Source organism: Somniosus microcephalus, chromosome 10, assembly GCF_052327205.1.
Source record: "Somniosus microcephalus isolate GS21.2 chromosome 10, FLI_Smic_1.0, whole genome shotgun sequence".
Taxonomy (NCBI): domain Eukaryota; kingdom Metazoa; phylum Chordata; class Chondrichthyes; order Squaliformes; family Somniosidae; genus Somniosus; species Somniosus microcephalus.
This window is the reverse complement of record NC_140996.1, coordinates 175,356,931-175,375,716: the sequence shown is the minus strand read 5'-3', so window position 1 is coordinate 175,375,716 and position 18,786 is coordinate 175,356,931. Positions and strand designations below refer to the sequence as shown.

Genomic DNA, 18,786 nt, shown 5'->3' with positions numbered 1-18,786 from the left:
GCAGGAGGTTTAGAGGGGATTTGAGGAAAAACTTTTTCACTCAGAAGGTGGTTGGAATCTGGAACTCTGGTAGAGGCAGGAATCCTCACAACATTCAAGAAGCATTTAGATGAGCACTTGAAACGCCATTGCATACAAGGCTACGGACCAAGTGCTGGAAAATGGGATTAGAATAGACAGGGTTTGATGGCCGGCGCGGACACGATGGGCTGAAGGGCGTCTTTCTGTGCTGTATAACTCTATGAGAAGGAGGCCATTCGGCCCATCATGCCTGTGCCGGCTTTTTGGAAGAGCTATCCAATTAGTGCCACTCCCCTGCTCTTTATGGGTAGAACTGAGAAATACGATGGGGCAGAAATCATTAGTTGGAGTGGTATACAGACCTCCAAACAGTAATGCGGAGGTTGGGGATGGCATTAAACGGGAAATTAGAGACGCGTGCAATAAGGGCACAGCAGTTATCATGGGTGACATTAATCTACATATAGATTGGGCTAACCAAATTAGTAACAATACTGTGGAGGAGGAATTCCTGGAATGTATACGAGATGGTTTCCTGGACCAATATGTCGAGGAACCAACTAGAGATCAGGCCATCTTAGACTGGGTATTATGCAATGAGAAAGGATTAATTAGCAATCTTGTTGTGCGAGGCCCCTTGGGTCGGAGCGATCATAATATGATAGAATTCTTCATTAAGATGGAGAGTGAAGTAGTTGACTCAGAGACTAGGGTCCTGATTTTCAATAAAGGAAACTACGATGGTATGAGGCACGAGTTGGGTAGGATTGATTGGGGAATGTTACTCAAAGGGTTGACGGTGGATAGCCAATGGCAAACATTCAAAGATCGCATGGATGAACTACAGAATTTGTTCATCCCTGTTTGGCATAAAAATAAATCAAAAAAGGTGACTCAACCGTGGCTAACAAGGGAAATTAGGGATAGCATAAGATCCATGGAGAAGACATATAAATTGGCCAGAAAAAGCAGTAAACCTGAGGATTGGGAGCAGTTTAGGATTCAGCAAAGGAGGACAAAGGGATTAATTAAGAGGGGGAAATAGAGTATGAGAGTAAGCTTGCAGGGAACATAAAAACTGACTGTAAAAGCTTTTATAAATATGTGAAGAGAAAAAGATTGGTGAAGTCAAGCATAGATCCCTTGCAGTCAGAATCAAGGGAATTTATAATGGGGAACAAAGAAATGTCAACCAATTAAATACATACTTTGGTTCTGTCTTCACAAAGGAGGACACAAATAACCTCCCAGAGATGTCGGGGAACACAGGGTCTAATGAGAGGGAGGAACTGAAAGAAATCAGTATTTGTAGGGAAATGGTGTTAGGGAAATTGATGGGATTGAAGGCCGATAAATCCCCAGGGCCTGATAATCTACATCCTAGGGTACTTAAGGAAGTGGCCCTAGAAATAGTAGATGCATTGTTGGTCATCTTCCAAAATTCGATAGACTCTGGAACAGTTCCCATGGATTGGAGGGTAGCTAATGTTACCCCACTATTCAAAAAGGGTGGTAGAGGGAAAACGGGGAATTATAGACCGGTAAGCCTGACATCGGTAGTGGGGAAAATGCTAGAATCCATTATAAAAGATGTAATAGCAGAGCACTTGGAAAACACTGACAGGATCGGACAAAGTCAATATGGATTTACAAAAGGTAAATCGTGCTTGACTAATCTATTGGAATTTTTTGAGGATGTAACTGGTAGAATAGATAAGGGAGAATCAGTGGATGTGGTGTATTTGGACTTTCAGAAGGCTTTCGATAAGGTCCCGCATAAGAGATTAGCGTGTAAAGTTAAGGCACATGGGATTGGGGGCAAAGTACTGACTGGGATAAAGAACTGGTTGGCAGACAGGAAGCAAAGAGTTGGAATAAACGGCTCTTTTTCCAAGTGGCAGGCAGTGACTAGTGGGGTACCGCAGGGATCGGTCCTAGGACCCCAGCTATTTACAATGTATATAAATGATCTAGACGATGGGACTAGATGTAATATCTCCAAGTTTGCAGACGACACAAAGCTGGGTGGGCGTGTGTGCTGTGAGGAGGATGCCGAGAAACTCCAGTATGATTTGGACAGGTTGGGTGATTGGGCACAAGCATGACAGATGCACTATAATGTGGATAAATGCGAGGTTATCCACTTTGGTGGCAAAAACAGGAAGGCAGATTATTATCTGAACGGCAATAGATTGGGAGAAGGGGAAGTGCAACGAAACCTGGGTGTCCTTGTGCACCAGTCGCTGAAGGTAAGCATGCAGGTGCAGCAGGCGGTTAAGAAGGCAAATGGTATGTTGGCCTTTGTAGCGAGAGGATTCGAGTACAAGAACAAGGATGTCTTGCTGCAGTTGTACAGGGCCTTGGTGAGACCACAGCTTGAGTATTGTGTGCAGTTTTGGTCGCCTTATCTGAGGAAGGATGTTCTTGCCATGGAGGGAGTGCAGTGAAGATTCACCAGACTGATTCCTGGGATGGCAGGAATGACGTATGAGGAGCGATTGCATTGATTGGGCTTATACTCGCTGGAGTTTAGAAGAATGAGGGGATCTCATTGAAACTTATATAATTCTGACAGGACTGGACAGACTAGATGCAGGAAGGATGTTCCCGATGGCGGGGGAGTCCAGAACCAGGGGTCACAGTCTAAGGATAAGGGGTAAGCCATTTAGGACAGAGATGAGGAGGAATTTCTTCACCCAGAGAGTGGTGAACCTGTGGAATTCTCTCCCACAGAAGGCAGTAGAGGCCAATTCATTAAATATATTCAAGAAGGAGTTGGATATATTTCTTAAAGCTAAAGGGATCAAGGGATATGGGGAGAAGGCAGGGACCGGGTACTGAATTTGGATGATCAGCCATGATCTCATTGAATGGCGGAGCAGGCTCGAGGGGCCGAATGGCCTACTCCTGCTTCTATCTTCTATGTTTCTATGTTTCCTCAGAGCCTGGCAAGTTTTTTCCCTTTCAACTATATATCCAATTCCCTTTTGAAGTAAGGATTGTATTTGTTTTCGCCACCCTTTCAGGCAGAGAATTCCGGATCATGACAACTTGCTGCACAAAAAAATTCTTTTCATCACCCCACTGGTTCTTTTGCCAATTATTTTAAATCTGTGTCCTTTGGTTACCGACCCTCCTGCTAGATAATAGTTGTCATGAATCTTATCATGAGTCATGAAGTAACACTGGGCGGCTAGCTGGTGGTGCCATCCAAGGAGTATAAATACTCGGGCGTGGGCCCAGCTTGCTCAGGATGTTTCTGTAACCAGGAACTAGTGATGTAACTAGAAATCTCATGGTTTTGAAACAGTTGATTAAAGCCTTGTTTTATACTCAAACCAAGTGCTCAGTAGTCTTTTTACATCAATAGTTAATACATCTCTAGAGTAATACAATAATATACATTTTTACAAAGTAATAAGGATAAAATAATCACGCAAATGCAAATAGGGATAGTGTACTTTTATTTTTATACATTTCAACATAGCTTTATAAAAAGACTAAGAAAGGGTACTGCAACTTTAATACTGTGGTTTACATACAGATGGTAAAGCTTTGGAGACTTTATTCCACATTGTAGTTTTGTACAAAAAGCACAGCTCTTGTGGTTCAAGTGTTATTGCAGGAAAAGAAAAAACAGAGTTATTGCATAGAGATCTAGCAGACACTGGTCAAAATCAACCCAGCCCCTGCAGTTAGTGTATCAAAATTTAATTCATACAATGTATTTTTATCATTAAAAAATGAATCTCACATGTTGGCATAAGTAAGAGTTGGAGGATGTAGAAGTTAGACTGATGCGCGGATAGAAAATGTTGATTTATAATTCGGAGTCCATATATCTTTCCTATAAAAATGTTCAATAATAGTAGGAGCATCATCTGATGCAACTGTTGATAGTAAATATCGTTGCAGTCCATTATAATGGGCTGTTAACAATGTTGTCTGTGCAACAATGGCAATTGAGCCCAAGTCACTTTTTGCTTCCACTATTTTGAAATGAAAGTTCTAAATTGTGCTCTTTTTGTCCATTTGTATATAGTATTTTTTCTATTTTTCTGGGGCAATAGGGGGTTCTGTTTAATATCTCATAGAAGATATATTGATGGACGTAAATCTTTTACCACTTTCTTTACGATGCTATGGCACTGATGCTTGCAGCTGCATTTACTGAGAAAGTATTCAAATGTTTTCAAAAACGCTGGATGAAAGGTCACGTTCTCAGAAGACTCGAGACGATACCAAGATGCTCACTGGCAGGCCCGACTATATTCCTGGCAGGTGGATCCCACTCCTGCGACAGACAGGTAAAGCTTTCCATCTGGACAGACACAAACTTCGTATAGTCCCTGAGAACTTCCGGATCCACCCTGTGTCCCGTGAGGCAACTTAGGTAGTTTCACAGTCTCAGCATCTAGCACTAGCTGTAAAAGAGGGGAAAGATCCACTTTAATTATTTTTGCTGCATTACAATATATAGAATCCTTTATACAAACAATACAAATCCTAAAATAAACAACTCATTTCACCTTTTCCTTACATTGATTTTTTTCAATGCAGTTTTATTCAATGTAGGGGGAAAGTTCTCTACTGGCTGGAGTCATACCTAGTACAAAGGAAGATGGTTGTGGTTGTTGGAGGCCAATCCTCTCAGCCCCAGGACATCTCGCTGCAGGAGTTCCTCAGGGCAGTGTCCTAGGTGCAACCATCTCCAGCTGCTTCATTATTGACCTTCCCTCCATCATAAGGTCTGAAGTGGGGATGTTCACTGATGATTGCACAGTGTTCAGTGCCATTCACAACTCTTCAGATAATGAAGCAGTCTGTGCCCGCATGCAGCAAGACCTGGATGACATTCAGACTTGGGCTGATAAGTGGCAAGTAATGTTCGCGCCACACAAGTGCCAGGCAATGACTATCTCCAACAAGAGAGCGTCTAACCACTGCCCCATGACATTCAACGACATTACCATCGCCGAATCCCCCAACACCAACATCCTGGGAGGTCACCATTGAGTAGAAACTTAACTGGATCAGTAGCATAAATACTGTGGCAACAAGAGCAGGTCAGAGGCTGGGTATACTGCGGCAAGTGTCTCACCTCCTGATTCCCCAAAGCCTTTCCACCATCTACAAGGCACAAGTCAGGAGTGTGATGGAATATGCTCCACTTCCTTGGATGAGTGCAGCTCCAACAACACTCAAGAAACTCAACACCATCCAGGACAAAGCAGCTCATCCACCACCTTAAACATTCACTCCCCCCACCACCAGCGCACCATGGCTGCAGTGTGTACCATCTACAAGAGCACTGCAGCAACTCGCCAAGGCTTCTTCGACAGCACCGCCCAAACCTGCGACCTCTGCCATCTAGAAAGACAAAGGCAGCAGGTGCATGAGAACACCATCATCTCCAAGTTTCCCTCCAAGTCACATACCATCCTGACTTGGAAATATATCGCCATTCCTTCACAGTCGCTGGGTCAAAATCCTGGAACTCCCTCTCTAACAGCACTGTGGGAGTACCATCACCACGTGGACTGCAGCGGTTCAAGAAGGCGGCTCACCACCACCTTCTCAAGGGAATTTAGGGATGGGCAATGAATGCTGGCCCTGCCAGCATTGTCCACATCCCAGGATGTTCTGGTGTATATTATTGCCATAGCCTGAAAATCATTGTTGGTGATATTAGCAAAAGAATGCTTAACATGATGATCATATAACTTTGCCCTGGCTGCTATTTGAATGGAAATGTTAACATATTGCAAATAAATAAGTTGCTGCCTTTGGTAAAGTAGCAGGCAGGAATGTCATATTAAGCAATTGTTCACTGATATCACCAGTTGTAATTTCTAGGCTTCTGTATCCTCAGCCAGTGTTTGAGATTTCATTATCCCAAAGTAACACATTTTTCCAATGTTTTTCCCTTGACTTTTTTTCCTCTGAAAGCACTGCCAACCTGCTTCACATCCTAGTTTGGACAGTGAAGCCTAGATTTACCACTGTGTTCCACCCAATTTGCGATAGTAATTGGGTGCCTGGGGATTGGAAATGGGGTGGGGATCCAGCCTGCTTTAGTGCCACAGTTTTCTGCCATAATTTCTGCCAGGTGGAGGAAGTTTGGGTGGGTCTATGAAAATGAGACGGTGCATCCCATTTCCCACTGTTCCTGACTCATTTACGCTGGTCCTAATCACACCAGTATACATCACACCAGGGTTATGGGGCACTACCCTGAAAGTGGAAATAAGTTTAAAGGGATCAGATTATTCATTTGTTGTTAAAACCTTATGATTGTGCTTTTTTTTAGTCTGTAGCTAACTACTTTACCATCTGCCTTTGTGGCATTTGTGGTGGGACTGCCATTTACTCGTCCTTTTTCATGTAGGCTACACTGGGTTTCCTTTTGGGGATCCCCATTACTGTTGATTCTTAGAAGAAGACGGAGAGGACAGAGGGCGGCCAGTCTGGTGAGGAAGGTGCAGGGGACCCACCTGCCAATGCCAGAGTTTACAGGCTGAGGTGGTCCCACCTGCCAAAGCCAGAGTTTACAGGCCGAGGTGGTCTGACCTGCATTGATTGAGGAGCAATGGCGGCAATTTACAAAACAGGCTGTCACTCAATTACACCACATGCTACATGCGGACCTGCAGCCCATCTCCACCATATGCCAGTGGTTGTTAAATTCACCACCACCTCTTACTTTCATGCTGTGGAATCGTTCCAGGCTGTCACTTGGGACATCGCTAACATCAACTAAACAGCTGTGCACTGATGCATTGAGCAAATTATGAATAAATTGGTTTCTACAATCAGAAATTTTATCAGCTTCCCGCAGCAACATGACAGACTGCTGATATTTTACCGAGAGGCAGGATTCCCCAAGGCCCATATGACCACATGTGCTTCCCTCATTAATGCCCAAATGTACGTCAACAGGAAAGGATGCCACTTTTTCAAAGAAACATAGAAACATAGAAGATAGGAGCAGCAGTAGGCCATTCGGCCCTTCGAGCCTGTTCCGCCATTCAATGAGATCATGGCCGATCATCCAAATTCAGTACCCTGTCCCTGCCTTCTCCCCATATCCCTTGATCCCTTTAGCCTCAAGAAACATATCCAACTCTTTCTTGAATATATTTAATGAACTGCCCTCCACCGCCTTCTGTGGCAGAGAATTCCACAGGTTCACCATTCTCTGGGTGAAGAAATTCCTCCTCATTTCTGTCCTAAATGACCTACCCCTTATCCTTTGACTATGACCCCTGGTTCTGGACTCCCCGTCCATCAGAAACATCCTTTCTGCATCTAGTCTGTCCAGACCTGACAGAATTTTATAGGTTTCGATGAGATCCCCTCTCAATCTTCTAAACTCCAGTGGGTATAAGCCCAATCGACACAATCTCTCCTCGTACGTCATTCCTGCCATCCCAGGTATCAGCCTGGTGAATCTTCGCTGCACTCCCTCCATGGCAAGAACGTCCTTCCTCACGTAAGGTGACCAAAACTGCACACAATACTCAAGGTGTGGTCTCAGCAAGGCCCTGTACAACTGCAGCAAGACATCCTTGTTCCTGTACTCGAACCCTCTCGCTACGAAGGCCAACATACCATTTGCCTTCTTAACCGCCTGCTGCACCTGCATGCTTACCTTCAGCGACTGGTGCACAATAACACCCAGGTCTCTTTGCACTTCCCCTTCTCCCAATCTATTGCCATTCAAATAATAATCTGCCTTCCTGTTTTTGCCACCAAAGTGGATAACCTCACATTTATCCACATTATAGTGCATTTGCCATGTTTCTGCCCAATCACCCAACCTGTCCAAATCATACTGGAGTTTCACGACATCCTCCTCACAGCTTACCCTCACACCCAGCTTTGTGTCGTCTGCAAATTTGGAGATATTACATCCAATTCCCTCGTCCAGATCATTAATATATATTATGAACAGCTGGGGTCCTAGGACCGATCCTTGCGGTACCCCACTAGTCACTGCCTGCCACTCGGAAAATGACCCGTTTATTCCAACTCTTTGCTTTCTGTCCGCCAACCAGTTCTCTATCCAAGTCAATACCTTGCCCCCAATCCCATGTGCCTTAATTTTGCACGCTAATCTCTTATGTGGGACCTTATCGAAAGCCTTCTGAAAGTCCAAATACACCACATCCACTGGTTCTCCCTTATCTATTTTACCAGTTACATCCTCAAAAAATTCCAGTAGATTAGTCAAGCATGATTTAACTTTTGTAAATCCATGTTGACTTTGTCCGATCCTGTCACTGCTTTCCAAGTGCTCTGCTATTACATCTTTTATAATAGACTCTAGCATTTTCCCCACTACCGATGTCAGGCTTACCGGTCTATAATTCCCCGCTTTTTCTCTACCACCTTTTTTGAATAGTGGGATAACATTAGCTGCTACCCTCCAATCCATGGCTACTGTTCCAGAGTCTATCGAGTTCTGGAAGATGACCAGCAATGCATCTACTATCTCTAGGGCCACTTCCTTAAGTACCCTGGGATGTAGACCATCAGGCCCTGGGGATTTATCGGCCTTCAGTCCCATCAATTTTCCTAACACCATTTCCCTGCAGATACTGATTTCTTTCAGTTCCTCCCTCTCATTAGACCCTATGTTCCCCGGCATCTCTGGGAGGTTATTTGTGTCCTCCTTTGTGAAGACAGAACCAAAGTATGTATTTAGTTGGTCTACCATTTCCTTGTTTCCCATTATAAATTCCCCTGATTCTGACTGTAAGGGACCTACGCTTGACTTCACCAATCTTTTTCTCTTCACATATCTATAAAAGCTTTTACAGTCAGTTTTTATGTTCCCTGATAGCTTACTCTCATATTCTATTTTCCCTTTGTTAATTAATCCCTTTGTCCTCCTTTGTTGACTCCTAAACTGCTCTCAATCCTCAGGATTACTGCCTTTTCTGGCCAATTTATATGTCCTCTCCTTGGATCTTATGCTATCCCTAATTTCCCTTGTTAGCCACGGTTGAGTCACCTTTTTTGTTTTATTTTTATGCCAAACTGGGATGAACAAATTCTGTAGCTCATCCATTCGGTCTTTGAATGTTTGCCATTGCCTATCCACCGTCAACCCTTTGAGTGCCATTCCCCAATCAATCCTACCCAACTCGCTCCTCAGACCATCATAGTTTCCTTTATTTAAATTCAGGACCCTAGTCTCTGAGTCAAATACTTCATTCTCCATCTTAATGAAAATTCGATCATGTAATGATCACTCCGATCCAAGGGGCCTCGTACAACAAGATTGCTAATTAATCCTTTCTCGTTACATAATACCCAGTCTAAGATGGCCTGATCTCTGGTTGGTTCCTCGACATATTGGTCCAGGAAGCCATCCCGTAAACACTCCAGGAATTCCTCCTCCACAGTATTGTTACTAATTTGGTTGGCCCAATCTATATGTAGATTAAAGTCACCCATGATGACTGCTGTGCCCTTATTGCACGCTTCTTTAATTTCCCTTTTAATGCCATCCCCAACCTCCGCCTTACTGTTTGGAGGTCTATATACCACTCCCACTAATGTTTTTTTCCCCTTGGTATTTCTCAATTCTACCCATACAGATTCCACATCATCAGAGCTAATATCCTTCATTACAATTGTATTAATCCCTTCTTTAACCAGTAATGCTACCCCACCTCCCTTTCCTTTTTGCCTATCGTTCCTGAATATCGAATACCCCTGGATGTTGAGTTCCCAGTCTTGGCCATCCTTGAGCCACGTTTCCGTAATCCCAACCAAATCATATTCGTTTACCTCTATTTGCACAGCCAATTCATCCACCTTATTACAAATGCTCCTCGCATTAAGACACAAAGCCTTCAGGCTTGTTTTTTTTAACACTCTTAGACCTATTAGGATTATTATTTATTGTGGCCATGTTTGATTTAAACCGTTGATTTCTCTGACTGCCACTTTTGTTTTTCTCCTTCCTATCTTTTGCTTTTATCCATGTTTTCCTTTCCTCTGTCTCCCTGCTCAGGTTCTCAACCCCCTGCCATTTTAGTTGAAACCCCCCCGAACAGTGCTAGCAAACCTCCCCGCAAGGATATTTGTCTCGCTCCGGTTCAGGTGCAACCCGTCCAACTTGTACAAGTCCCACCTTCCCCAGAAGCAGGCCCAGTGATCCAGGAAACTGAAGCCCTCCCTCCTGCACCAACTCTTTAGCCACGCATTCATCTGCTCTACCCTCCTATTCCTATACTCACTAGCACGTGGCACCGGGAGTAATCCAGAGATTACAACCTTTGAGGTCCTACTCTTTAATCTGCTACCTAGCTCCCTAAATTCTTGCTGCATGACCTCATCCCTCTTCCTACCCATGTCGTTGGTCCCAATGTGAACCACGACCTCTGCCTGTTCACCCTCCCCCTTCAGAATGCCCTGCAGCCGTTCAGTGACATCCTTGACCCTGGCACCAGGGAGGCAACAAACCATCCTGGAGTCACGTCTACGGCCACAGCTTGTTTGTGACCAGAAGCACAACATCATGCAAGTGAACACAGTTCCGGCAGTCTTTGACACAGAAGAAGTCTCTGTGTGGCTCTTTGGAGATAAAATCTACCCTCTACAGCCTTGACTGATGACACTGGTACATTTTCTCAGGACCCCAGCTGAGCAGCACTACAACAAAGTCCATTCATCCAGCAGAATAATTACTGAACACACTATTGAGGAGACAACCTCCACTCTGTCATCTGAGACCCCAATGGCTGCAGTCTGGGTATCCATGGTGGAAGCAAAGACTGCCTTTCGGGCCTCTGTTGCAGATGTTCCTGGAGCTGTTACATGCTCCATGGTGGACTCCAGTGCTGTCAAATGGTCCTTCCAATGTGTTGCTCATGCTGCTAGTGGGCTCCTCTACCCAAGCTGCCATCCACAGCACACTGTCAGGTACAGTCCCCAACGCTTGATACTCTGAGCATCTTTCTTTTAAGTGCAATGGCCATGAACTTCTGGTCCCCGAGAGCCTAGTAGGGCACTCCGCTCCCTCCCAAATAGCCCAATACCGTACCATTTTAGGTCTCAGTCTTGGCAGGGAAGATAGTTATTTTAGGAGATGTGGGCTGGAGACCTACCAAGAATGTAGTATGGAGTGAGGTGGCTGGGGCAGTGAGTTCCACCTCCTAGACCCCCAGGACTCCTTTGCAGTGCAGGAAGATCAGCAATCTCAACAGAGCAGTTGAGGTGTGCCATCTGCACCCTAACCTTTCCTTGCAGTTCCTTTATATGTGTGGTACTCCATAATTCATTACCCTCAGAATACCAGAGGAGTCAGAAGTGAAAGTGGGATTTGACAATGGGAAATGGAGCTCCACAGAAGTCAACCCATGGGCTCAGATCTCAGAGGCCCTGCTCGAAAAATAAGGATGGTGGTTGAGCATCACACTCATAAGGAGGCACTGAGGACTATTGTGGAGGACAGTCCGATGCTATCCACAGCGGCAATGTTCAAGAAAGTTTCAACATAATGCAGTGCTACCTGAAGCAAGTGGTGGCACCATGAACATCTCCCCTGACAGAGAGGTCAAGTAGGTAATGGAGTATGGTCAGGTACAGATTGATATTTCAAATAAGGTTAACGCAAAGAGTATTAAGCAGCTCTTATAGTGCAGACACAAAACACATCACGTAAAAACAAAAACAAATAAGTTCTTTCTTTACTTAAAAGAACAAACTCCACAATAACATACTGCTGAATTACTTCTTAACCTGGTTCTGTAATAGAAACCCATTTTGAATACATTTCAAAGGCCATTCTTTTGCAGGGATACCTTGATCAGAAATAGAGTTATCACTCTGAATTTTAGCTGTACTCACCATTCCTTCACTAGTATGAAAGACAATGTCCCTCTGAGAAGAGGCTTCAATGTTTCCTGCTCTTGCTTTGATCTGAACCCCTTTTGGTGCATCCATGCTCAAAGAACGAGTTGGAGATTCCAGTCTGAAGGCAAAACAAGGTAATTTTTTGAGAACTGATGTCTTAGATTCCCACTGAATGTGGCACAAACCCTTTTTCCAGTCTGTAAATAATGGCCCAGAAATTCGGGTCTCCACGGGTTAGTACGCATGGGGTACTCACCCGTAAGCCCAATCAATGGAAGTGCTGGTTTCCTGCATGCACTGCGCATGCGTGGGAAACCGGCACTTCCGTTCCCCTGAAAGAAGGGGTTCAGAGTTCGAACGCGTGCGCAGGAGAGGCTGCGCGTGCGCATCGAACTTAGGTTTTTATTTGCAGGTTTTCCCGGGAGGGTAAGTCTCCAGAAGTTACACATATAAAAAGCAGTCGCAAGGCCTGCTTTTTACAAGGTAAGTGGTGAATTAATTAAAATTAAAACATTTTTTCCACAGGTTTATTATTTTTAAATACTTTAAAGAAAGGTAAGTTTATTTTTAGCCCCGTTAGAAAATAAATTATTTTTTTCAAAAATTTAAATTATTGTTTAAAATAGTTATTTCATGTAATTTATAGTTTATTTAAAAAATGTGATGTTTTTAAAAAATTTATTTGAAGATTTAGTGATGTTTTGGGGCTTGTAGTATTTATAAGTTTGACAGCCCTTCCTGTCAAACTTATGAATGAAGCATTCCCCGCTCCGATTGGCTCCCCATGGCCCACGTGATCCCAGGGGACGCATCGAACTAACTGCGCCCCTGGGATACGCAAGCACTGCGCGCCGGCAGTTGGAGGAGGCCCAGGATCGGAATTCCATGGAGGCCCACAGCTCCACGGCTGGCGCGCAAGGTAAGTGCAGGTCGGGGGAAGCCCCCGACCCGAATTTCTGGGCCATTAATATTCTTAATGAAACCCAATCAGTGTATTGAAGAGAAATTTGCTCTTTGTTCCCTTTACAATTCATCTTAATCTATGTGAGCCCATAAAATACCAATGGAAGCCTGTCTTGTGTTTCAGATCATTACTGCAATAGCATTTCTATGCTGTGACACACAGATAACATTTATACGAGTTGAATATAATGCAATAAACAACACAGCAAAAAACAATTTTATTTGCTCAATAAAAGTGCTCTTGTGAAGTGCTGTTCTCACAGACTGGTTTCTAGAGGTTGTGTTGTCCAATTGTTCTGAGATTTGCACCAGGGGAACACGTACTTTCTGGGCACAAAGCACAAAAAATATAGAAGACATTATACCAGGACTTCACCCAAAGCAGTCAAGGACAGGCATGAAGAGTTGGGATGGGGCATTCCTAGCCCACCAACCTCCGTTTCCTCCAACTTCACTGATAGGGCAATGGTGCCTGAAGAAGTTGCTGTTAGGCTTTGTGCCTGGGCCCCCTCAGTTCAGAGGACCCGAAGAGTCCAGGGGGCTAGGCAATGGATGCCTTAGATGGCAAATACAATTTTATTTTAGAATCCTGCCAAAGATCTTGAGGCCTGGAGGCCGATGGCCAGTCCAACAGTTTTGACTCTGTTTCCACCCCCATTTTCATGCACAAGTTTCTGCAAGAATACAGGCCTGTGCCAGAAGTGTGACCAGGCCATGCAACTGGCTTACCAAATCCTGCTATACCAAGGCCAGGACAGGCGCTGAGTTTTGGGTGAGCTGTGCCTGGCCAATGCTCGGGCAAAGGAGGTGCATGAAAATCAGCCCCTGTAACATTAATATAAAGTGGCAATGCACTTACATATGGGATAACACATGACAGTCTGCAGTGTGTTATAAGTGGAAACACATAATGTGGTTGAGAGCACATTATAAACGATGAAAGAGAAAATTGAACAGTTCATCCAAAGTAAGTGAGTGGGCAAAACTATGGCAGATGGAGTTCAATGTGAGGAAGTGTGAGGATGTCCACTTTGAGAAACACAAATCTGAATATTTTCTTAATGGTGAGACACTAGAAGCTGTGGAGGAGCAAAGGGATTTGGGTGTCCATCTACACAAATCACTAAATCTAGTGCACAGGTACAAAAAGTAAAAGGCTAATAGAATGTTGGCCTTTGTCTCAAGAGATTGGAACTCAAAAGCTAGGAAATGATGCTTCAGTTGTACAGAGCCTTGGTCAGACCCCGTATGTTCAGTTTTGGGCATTGAATCTCAGCAAAGATATTAGCGCAGATTCACCAGCATGATACCAGGGCTTAAAGGTTTAAATTATGAGGACAGGATACATGATCTTGGTTTGTACTGCCTGAAATTTAGAAGGTTGAGGGGTGATCTAATCCATGTGTTTAATATGATAAAGGGATTCAATAGAGTAGATACAGAGAAACTATTTCCTCTGGTGGGGGAATCCAGAACAAGGGGACATAATCTTAAAATTAAAGCTAGGCCATTCAGGAGTAATATCAGGAAGCAATTTTTTCACACAAAGAACAGTGCAAATCTGGAACTCTCTCCCTAGAAACCAAGAATATAATAATGAATAGTCAGCATGGATTTCAAAAGTGAAAGTCTTGCTTGACCAACCTCATTGAATTTTTTGAAGAGGTAACAGAGAGAGTAGACAAGAGTACTGTCGCAGATGTAATTTATCTAGATTTTAAAAAGGCCTTCGATAAGTTACCACATAATAGACTAATGAAATAAGGTCAGAGAATGCGGAGTCAGAGGACAAGTAGCAGAATGGATAGCTAGTTGGCTTCAAGACAAAAAGCAGAGAGTAGGGGTAAAGGGTAGCTATTCAGAATGGCAGGAGGTGGGAAGTGGTATTCCAAAAGGATCAGTGCTGGGACCATTGTTGTTCACAATTTACATTAATGATTTAGACTTTGAAATCAAAAACATAATTTCTAAACTTGCAGATGACACCAAATTGGGGGGGATAGTCAATACTGAGGAAGACTGCAACAAATTACAAGAAGACATTAATAAACTTGCAGAATGGGCATATAATTGACAAATGAATTTCAACAGAGATAAATATGAGGTATTACATTTTGGTAGGAAGACGAGGGAGGTCATTTATTACTTAGAAGGTGCAAGTCTGGGTAGGGTAGAGGAGCAAAGGGATCTTGGAGTACAAATACACAAATCACTAAAAGCAGTGACAAGGCCATAAAAAAAGCAAACCAAGCACTAGGGTTTATTTCTAGAGGGATAGAATTGAAAAGTAGTGAAGTTATGCTAAACTTGTAGTGAACCTTGGTTAGACCACACTTAGACTACTGCGTACAGTTCTGGTCACCATATTATAAAAAGGATACAGAGGCACTGGAGAGGGTGCAGAGAAGATTTACAAGGATGATACCAGAAATGTGAGTGTATACATATCAGGAAAGGATGAACAGGCTGAGTCTCTTTGCTCTTGAAAAGAGAAGGCTGAGGGGTGACCTAATAGAGGTCTTAAAAATTATGAAAGATTTTGATAGAGTGGGTACAGAGAGAATTTTTCCACTTGTGGGGAAGAGCATAACTAGAGGCCATCAATATAAGATAGTCACCAAGAAATCCAATAGGGAATTCAGAAGAAACTTCTTTACCCAAAGAGTGGTGAGAATGTGGAACTTACTACCACAGGGAGTGGTTGAAGTGAATAGTATAGATGCATTTAAGGGGTGGTTAGATAAGCATATGAGGGAGAAGGGAGTAGAGGGTTATGCTGATAGAGTTAAATGAGGAAAAACGGGAAGAGGCTCGAGTGGAGCATAAACGCTGGCATGGGCTGGTTGGGCCGAATGGCCTGTTTCTGTGCTGTATATCCTATGTAATCCCTCAAAAGGCTGTGGATGCTGGGGCTAATGAAATTACCAAAACTGAGATTGATAAATTCTTGTTGAGCTGTATTTGTCATGGAGCTCTGCGAGTATTTTCCAAAGGGTGTTCTGGGCAGATCCCCTGGGGTATCTCAGGAACTTTTCCCAGCATGCCCCTTGATGTGGGGGTGGTTGGGGGGGGGGTGCAATGTGTGAGTGGGTGGAAGATTTTCTCATGCCTCCCCCCAACCCCCACCCAACCAGAATTTCTTGTAAGGACGCAAATAGGACAGAATTCCTGGTGGAACTGAATTCCTCCCCATATTCAGTGTCAGCCATGGCTCAGTTTGTAGCACTCCCGCCTCTGAGTCAGAAGGGTGTGGGATCAAATCCCGCTCCAGAGACTTGAGCACAAAAATCTAGGCTGACAGTGCAGTGCCGAGGGAGTGCTGCACTGAAGGTGCCGTCTGCTCTCTCAGGTCTACATAAAAGATCCCCTGGCACTATTTTGAAGAAGAGCAGGGGAGTTATCCCCGGTGTCCTGGCCAATATTTATCCCGCAATCAATATCACTAAAACAGATTATCTGGTCATTATCACATTGCTGTTTGTGGGAGCTTGCTATGTGCAAATTGGCTGCTGCGTTTCGTGCATTATAACAATGACACTTCAGAAAAGTACTTCATTGGCTGTAAAGCACTTTGGGACGTCCAGGCGCTATATAAATGTAAGTCTTTCTTTTCTATATTCCGATCTTGTGAAGACATCTGTCCTATTTACAACTGGATGCCGATTGAAATTTCAGGGCCATGTGATTAAGATTAGAAGTGCTATTGTACCATGATTAGGCCAGAAAAGATCATGGAAATCATTTTACTATCATAGGTTGGTTATTAATTTTCCTTTTGTCCCAATTGTCTCTCTCCTCTCCTGAAGGCTGACTCTTGCTGTGGTATTCTTTTACATGTACTGCATTCTCTGGGACCTCATCCAAGTAGCCATTCATCAAGGCTACTCAACCGTGGAGGGCACACGCTGAGTCTAATCCTGTTCTCACTCAATATCCAAACAAGCATAGTAAGTAGTAATCCAAAGTGGGATTTTTGGCTGTTTTTTCTTTCCTTATCCCAAGGGAATTGAAGTCTTTTGTAACACACCAACTGCTGTCCTGGCTGAGATCAGTTAACTCAGCACAGACTGGGAATTTGTGCTGGAATTCAAATGGAATATTAAAGCAAGTTGTAGTTGGGATCTCCAGGCAGTGTCTTTTTCCATTAGGCCATTGGGGAAGCTCAACTATAACAGCTTTTATATATTATGCTGTATAAGCATGATGATTCTGGAACGAGTAAAGAATATATGACAACTAGTGAAAGGCAGTGTCAAATAAGATAATTAGGAATAGCATGACAGAAGAGAATTTGTGGTGTATTATGGACTGTATGATACTATAATGTATGTTAATTTAGAAAATATGCTTGTTCAAATGAAGGTTGGCATTACTAACTTGCCCCTGGTAATCAGAAATGTGGGCACATGGATTGCTTGAGGCACAGTTCTTTCTGTTCCCACCTGCATAATGTGTCTGAGTTCCCATTCAGCAACAACAAGTTGTGTTTATATCATGCCCTTAAAATTGACAATGATAAACTTTGCAAGGGACAGGGGAAGGTGCTGCAGAATGATGGGCGGTTGAGACTAATGTGAGTGAGTGGCTGATAGTGGAGGGAGAGGTTGCATAGACAGCTGCATGGATGGAAAGGGGTTTGAAGAGGAGGTTTGTCATAGAGAAAAGGAGCCATGGGTTATTATCCTCCAGAATGATTCTCCCAGAGGATTGGAGGCAAATAGGAAAAAGAACAGCGAATTATTGGCATAGGAAAGGAAAATTAGAAACATACAGGAGGTTGTGGGAGGAGGGGATAATAATGGATTGATATTTTTATGTATTATTTTGCTCAAAACATTAAATCCCAAGGACAAGAAATTCATATACTTACCGCCACCTGTTAGCGCCAGCAATTCTCGAAAAAATGGCGGCCACCGCTTTTGCGCCAGCTGGAGGCGGTCCCTGCGGTGGCCGCCATTTTTGTGGGCCCCTTTGCGCTGCCGGTAACTGGCAGCGCCCTTTAAAAAAAAATGGCGGCGTGGTGACGTCAGTTGGCGTGCAATGCAGACTTAACGTCACCTATGTGAACTTCGACCCTAGCACTCAATTCAGTGAGGGTTCCTAAGCCCTGGCATGCAAGCAGGCTGACAGATGCTGATAGGGACGATACCTGCAGCTGTTAAAGGGACACACGCATCAATCAGGTAAGCTTGAATGGAAGGGTTTGGCCTGGGTTTTTTGGATTTTATTGAAGTGGTGGCTTGCTGCAATATAAGGAGTGAAGCTGGACCCTTGCAAGGGCTCGGATGGTAAGTGAACGCCTTTGAGAAGACAGAACATGCTGCGAATACTCAGCAGGTCATGCTACATCCATGGAGTTCACGTCTCAGGTCGACATGCTGCCTGACCAACTGAGTATTTGCAGCATCTTATGCTGTCATTTCACATTTACAGCTTCTATTTGCAGAGGGAAGAGGAAGACACAAGAGGAGGAAGCCTAAGAGGAGGAATCAGATGGAAGGGTGCATTCCAGAGAACCCCTTTGTGGCCGGGATATCCGGGATGGAAACATCCATCTGCAGTCCCACTGGCTGGGCAGGCTACCTCTTCTTGTTAACCCACTGGCTGGGCAGGCTGCATTTCTTGGGTGTAGTAAATGAGGAAGGCACAAGGGTGGAGTTGTGCTGACAGGAGGATGGGAAACCTAGAGGTGCATACCAGAAGGGAGATAACATACGAGGATACCTGCATCTTGTATACTTTCAGCCCCGCCACTGGCCAAGGGCTCAGCCATGCCCCTCAAAAGAATGGCCTGCACCATTTCCTCTAAGGGGGTGAGGTGAAGCTAGGAATGGTAGATATGCCTCGTCATTGGTGCAGATTGTTGGTAGGTGATACAAAGCTGGGTGGGAATGTAAATTGTGAGGAAGATGCAAAGAGGCTTCAAGGGGATAT

The 18,786-nt window shown here is 44.0% G+C and overlaps 1 protein-coding gene across 7 annotated transcripts in view; it reads right to left on the bottom strand.

Annotated features, from left to right (window-relative positions):
- Nucleotides 1-3,468: 3,468 nt before the first annotated feature.
- sgcg (sarcoglycan, gamma) overlaps nt 3,469-18,786 on the bottom strand; it is a 1,055,765-nt gene continuing 1,040,447 nt past the window's right edge. For all 7 annotated transcript variants that reach the window (XM_085999188.1, XM_085999193.1, XM_085999189.1 and 4 more), the window contains 2 exons: nt 11,884-12,007; nt 3,469-4,445 (listed from right to left, as the gene is read on the bottom strand). In XM_085999188.1, coding sequence (XP_085855314.1) covers nt 4,272-4,445; nt 11,884-12,007 — 298 coding nt within the window. In that variant the 3' untranslated portion in view covers nt 3,469-4,271. The remainder of the gene's footprint in view (nt 4,446-11,883; nt 12,008-18,786) is intronic.